At 64.8% G+C, this 5,942-nt stretch overlaps 1 protein-coding gene across 1 annotated transcript; it reads right to left on the bottom strand.

The window, feature by feature from the left end:
- Nucleotides 1-743: 743 nt before the first annotated feature.
- Nucleotides 744-3,195, bottom strand: MNEG_10697 (hypothetical protein; the record flags this gene model as incomplete). The annotated part of the gene is made up of 5 exons (XM_014040832.1): nt 744-1,334; nt 1,665-1,755; nt 1,948-2,084; nt 2,382-2,704; nt 3,177-3,195. The coding sequence occupies 5 exons, from the start codon at nt 3,193-3,195 to the stop codon at nt 744-746; spliced, it is 1,161 nt and encodes a 386-aa protein (XP_013896286.1).
- Nucleotides 3,196-5,942: the final 2,747 nt, after the last annotated feature.

Here is a 5,942-nt window from a genome sequence, read left to right on the forward strand (position 1 = left end):
CAGGGTGCGGTCAGAGTAGGGACTGCCAATGCGCCGCCGTTACCACAGACGGGGGCTGCCCTTTGTTGGCGACGCAATTCCTTGTTCGACAAAGCAGACAGTGCAATGGGTGGGGCAGATGCATCTGCACTTGCTGCGGGGGATGGGGCGTGCGACTCTATTGCTTGCGTGATGCGAGAGTGATTTGTGTTGGCAAACATTTCACCGCGCAGCGCATCGGCGCCAACCCAAGACATCCATGCCAATAGCAGACAAACCACCGACCACCGACACCACTGATTCAAAAGCCTTGAGAGCCTGCGCAGGCGGCCGCCCGCTGGCACAATGAGCCTTGTGTGCAGCCTCAGGCTCCAACTGCTCTTCAGATGCGCTGCGGTGAATGGGAGCAGCGGCCACAGCGGCCGTGCTCTGTGACAGGACTTGGTGGCGTGCGGTGAGCGTCACGGGGGCCAGGCCCGACACAGACTCAAAGGGGCGGCCACATCGCACCCCGGCCTGGCAGGGAGTCAAAAAGTTGTTGAAGGCCTCTGTTTGTGGTGTCTGAAATCTACTCAGTGACAGCTGACGCCCGCCTCAACGCACGAGCGCCCCGGGCCAGCGGCCTAGGCACCCACGAAGCTCTTGCTGGGAGCCTCCCATGAAGGCGCGGCGCTGCCGCCGCCCACTCAAACGGGCAGGGAGCATGCGTGGCCCGGGTGCTGCAGCGCGCGCGCCGGCGCGCGCCCTGTGCGCAGCCCGGCGAGTCAGGGGCGCAGGATCCACTCGCGCACTTGCGCGATCGCCGTGGCGTCCATGGGTGCCGCCACGTTGATACAGTCAGCGCCCCAGGGGCAGTCCCCCACGTGGCGGCTTACAACGCCCATCGCCACGGCCGGCGGCTCCTCGGGCTCCCCTGCAGCCGTGCGCGCGCCGCCGCCGTTTCCGCCCAGCTTGCACCCTCCCAGCCCGCCCGCTGCCGCCGCGGCTGCCGCGGCGCGCGCCTCCTTGGTCCCGCCGTGCACCCACAGTGGCGCGCCGCTCATACCCTTCCCGGTGTCGCACGCGTGCCGCAGCATGCCCGCCATGCGCCCCTCGCCGCCGTCGTCGGTGGGGCAGAGCGCCGCGCCGCCGAGCCGGCAGCGTTGGTCCCCCATCAGCGGAAAGTAAGCGCCGCCGCCGGCCGCGCTGACCATGCTCGCGCCGGGAAACCCGGCGACCGACACCGCCGCAGACACGGTCGCCGCGACCGCGGCGCCGGCGCCAGAGGCAGCGCGCTCCTTGGCCACGCCTGCGAGCATGGCACCGGCGACGTCGCAGCCAGCAGCGAGGCCGAACCAGCCCGTCTCCAGCCCCACCTGGAGGGCGGGCGTGTGCATAAGGGTGGGGGTGCGCATTCGCCCTCATGCGGGTGGAGGGATGCTTGGGGCATGACATCAGTGGGATGGGTGAATGCTGTGATTGCGGCCTGGGAGGCTGAGCTGGAGATCTGGGAGTGTGTTGTGGGGCATGCGCCGTGATGGGGACGAGAAAGGGGCCATGCGGGGAACTGGGACGAGGCACCCTCCTAAACCAGTCCAGCCGCTCCACGCAACTCCTCCCCGCTGAACGCTGCGGACGAGCCCAAACAACGCACATGCTGGGTCGGGCCTGCCGCGACCAAGTTGGCTTATGCGCTGCGCGCGCACCTGCCGCGACAGCTTGACTGCTCCGATGTCCCGCTTCCACAGGAAGGTGCCGGCAGCTGCCGCCGCCACCCACTCCTTGGGCACGTCCGACCTGCGCGTTGTCATCAGTGCGGTTGCGCACGCGTCCCTCGTCACAAGCATGTGGCGATACCCCGCCTTGCACTGGCGCCCTCCGCTGCTGCCCGTCCCCCACTGCAGGGGCCCCTCCCTGTCCGCCCTCCCGCCTAGAAATCATCATCGATGATGCAGGCCCGCCCGCGGGCCGCCGCGCGACGGCACCCACCACTCTGCGCTGATGCTGCCGAGTGGCGCGTAGCCCGCGCCGTCCGGCGAGCGAGAGTAGGATGGGTAAAAGCCGAGCACCCTCCGAAAGCCGGCGGGGCGGTTGGGATGGACCTCGCTCGGCACGGTGTACAAACACTGCAGGGCGTGGCAGGCGGTTTGCGGCTGCTTTCGTGTGGCAGGCCAACACATGAATCTGGTGGGCATTGATCTGTGGAGGCGCCTGCGGTCACAATCGATGCCCACAGCAGGCTATGGGGTTGCCGAAAGGGCCGACCACCAGCAGCTGACTCAGGTCGCGGTTTGGTTGCGAACCTGGCCGCTGCCCCAAATAAAGCGGACGGGCCCCTATGCAGGACCCTGTCAGGTGTGCGCACCGCTCCCCAAGCGCGCTGCCTGGCTTCCCCTCAGCTCCCCCTGCGTCCCCTCGCTCACGTGCGCCGCAGTCAGCACCAAGTCAGGGCTGACCATCAACCCAGTGCAGATGCTCAGGTCCCCTGCCGCCGCAGCAGCCGACCCGCCGCCGTTGACACCGCCGCCGCTCGCGGCCGCAGCGCCGCCGCCGGGCCGCCGCTGGTCGCCGGTGGCCCTCGTGCCTGACACGTCCTCCGGCTCTCCTAACAGCAGGAGTCCCAGGGCCGAAAATGGGTATGGCAGCGGGGAGACCACCTCTCGGAGATCGTCCGACCCTACGGTCGAGGAGCTGCCCAGCAGCTTCCGCAGGGCGGCCGCCTCACTGGGGGCGAGGGGGTTGGGACCTGCCAGGGGTGGTGTGGTGTGGAGGCAGGCAAGGGGTGGTAGTGGGTAGTGAGAAACAAGCGAGTCATGCGCGAGTGGAGCTGGGGGGCTTCAGGGGTGTCTGAAACCACTGACGTACTTTTCGGGGGCAGCGGGCGAAGGGGAGGGGGTACCAGCACGAGCAGCCACAGCCAGTTGTTGTGCTGCGTGTGTTGGGTTGGGGTGAAACCAGCGAAGCGCGCGTGGTGCACCGCTGCGCAAGACTTGGCTGGCAAGATGAAAAACCCCACCCCTGCGCAACCCTCGCTCACCACCATCTCGGGCGCCTGGGGTGCCGTCTAGTGGCAGCCACCGAGCATCGCAGACCGCTGTCAGACCTCACACAGGGCGCGTTTGATTGGTTGGGAGTGAGGTCAGCTCGGAACAATGCCGACAGTGTTGAGAGGCGGTTTGTTGAGGCTAATTTCTGTAAACCTGCAATTTGAATCTCACCTACAGCAAGGAGCATCATCGCCCATGCTCGGGCCTCGCTGTTGAGCATCGTTTGCGCCTCAGCACAGCACACCCGACTCTTTCGGTTGTCCTTGCGAGTGCCCTCGCGCAGGTCCTCGCGTGGTGGCTAATACGTCTCTGTCTCCTTTGCAAACTAAAGTCCTTGACAGTATGGTTGGACGTACCAATCAGGAGGGGCGTGGAGTCTAGGTGACTGACCGTGCTGACTGTGGGACTGACTACATGCCCCCTTCGACGACCTGCTTTTTCTGGGTGAGGATGGAACACGCAACTACTCAAAGTGCTTAGAAAAGCGAAGGGACCAACCCTTCTGGCACCGTGCAGCTGCGGATTCGGAGCCCGCCCTGCCAGTAGAAATTGTTGGTGATCGACGAGTGGAATGCCAGGTATGTGACTCAGAGATGGTTTTCGAGCCCGCCTGAAGCCTAGTACAGCTGCAGGCTCCACCATGCCCGGGCACCCCGCAGCCAGAGCGTGCACCCCTCCAATGAGTCCAAGGGGGCAGCTGCGCGGCATGAGGTGGCCCGGCCCCGTGGGGACCCAGGGGCACCGGGCCAAACAACACAGCGCATCATTTATGACACATGCCTGCCACTGGACAGGCGCAGTACAAGACACTGTGCTCTGACGAGGAGAAGCCTTGTAGTGAGTGCGACCCGTTCAGCTGTGGAAGTTTGGCGGGCACGGGCGCTGTGGCTGTGGCTGTGGCTGTGGCTGTGGCTGTGGCTGCACAGGCACGTCTCAATGCATGGTGACGCACCTACTTGACTCCAACAAGGTGCATCAAACGCCGCACTGCACAACTACCCCGCTCCTCAGTCCTGAGGCGCGTCGTGCCGGGCTCAATCGTTTCGGGGACACGTGCGTGTGGGGGAGCAGGCCCAAAGGCCGTTGAGAGAGGGGTGCAGATCGCAGCATCATTGGCATGGGAACCAGTGCGGGGTGCACCACTTGCAGGACGTTGGACGACCCTGCACGCTTTTTTGCTATATCAAGGAAGTGCAGGGTGCAGGGCCTGACGTGCTGCTGCCCAAGACGAGCCTGCCTCCCAGCCCCTCCTCGTGCTCATTGCCTCAAAACGGTTGCGAGGGGGAAAATTCCCAGCTTTTCCCAACGCGCGCTGGGGCCATAGTGCCCAGCTGCCAGCTGTCGTCCGATGAAGGCCTGAGGCTGGGCGGCGGGTGGGGGCAGTGAGGGCTGTCGTGCCAGGATGGATAGCAACCGTGAATGTGTGCGTATGTGCCTTGAGCATCTGCAACATAGGATTGCATTTGGTCGGGGCGCGCGGTCCCGCTCGCGGGCCTGGAGCGGGGGCAGGCGGCAGGATGGAGACTTTTCACCCTGCAGGCGCAAGGCTGGTGGGTCATGCGCCATTGCGCAAACAACTCGTCGTCATGCACAATCTACTTCACAACCGGGAGTGTCACAGCAGTGTGAATCCCTGCTCTGCCACCCTGATGTGGGATTTGTGGGGTGAGCCTCTGCACCACTTGGCGGCACGTGGTGTTGCTCCTGCGGCTGTTGCACAGTGCCAGGGGTGCTGATGAAAGTGCTGCATCGCCACACGCTTAGATAACCATCAAATTCCTCCATGCGCGTCAAGGTCACCGTCCGCCCATCGCCATATGGACCGCGAATGAAATTCTCACCGGCAGGCCACCAACTCAATCACACGCGTGCCCCGAACGTGAGGAAGAAATCCTCGGTCAATGAGTACATAGAACACTTCTTTTATGCGTCCTTTGCAAGGTTGCCACGGGGCCGGCGTGGATGGCATCAAATTTCGTTGCAGGGAATCACCCGTCGCCGTTCAGGAAGTATAGCGCAGCTCAAAGGTTTCTCTTTTTAGAAAAGCCAGGGTGTAGCAGTGCCTAGAGCTGCGCGTGTTTGGCGTGTTCGTCCAGGCTCGTGGTTGGCGTGTTCTTCCCAACTTGGCGAGCTTGCCAGGACTGAGATTGATTTCCTTCTGAGCTGCGTGGAAGCCGGCGCACGCTGCAGCGCATTGCGCTCGCGCTCGCCCATCCTCGGGACGGATGAAGCGCAGCGCATCGGGCGACCGTGACGCCTGCTACCCTGGCAGCGACAACGAATCCGACGCCGGCCGCAACGAAATCCCATGCCACGGTAAGGCCGGGCCTGAGCAGGCGCCAAGGAAATGCGCGCCTGCATGAATACCTTGGAGCGCTGCTGGTCGCGATGCTGGTATGCCGTCGTCGCTGCTGCCGCCATTGGCTTGACTGCTCTTTGGCCGGCGACCTGGCTCCTGCCATCCCCAATCCTGAAGGCGTCACTATGAAGACACGAATCCGATGGACGACCGAACTGCACACTGTGTTTGAGCGTGCGGTCGAGCAACTCGGGGGCCCAGGTGTGGACCTGCGGGGGCGAGGGCGGCGCCAGGCGGGAAGCATGGCTCAAGCCCCAAACCCTCGGCGGGCACGTCGTACCAGCAGAGCGTACCGCGCTGACCTCATCTCGCTGCCGCCTGCCGCCGGCCTCGGTGTCCTGCTGGTGCAGCCGCTGCGCTTCGCAGCGCCCTGTATCGCGGCCGCCGCAGTCATTCGTCAGCCCCGCCCCCGCTGCCAACCCCCCGCTGCCCTGCAGACAAAGCGACCCCCAAGGGGATCCAGCACGCCATGCGCACGCCAGGGCTTACCCTCGCCCACATCAAGTCGCACCTGCAGAGGTGGCGCATCAGCGCGAGGTCTGGGGGCACCATGGCACCGGGCTTTGACGGCCATGATG

This window comes from Monoraphidium neglectum, assembly GCF_000611645.1.
Source record: "Monoraphidium neglectum strain SAG 48.87 unplaced genomic scaffold scaffold02423, whole genome shotgun sequence".
NCBI classification, from domain to species: Eukaryota; Viridiplantae; Chlorophyta; class Chlorophyceae; order Sphaeropleales; family Selenastraceae; genus Monoraphidium; species Monoraphidium neglectum.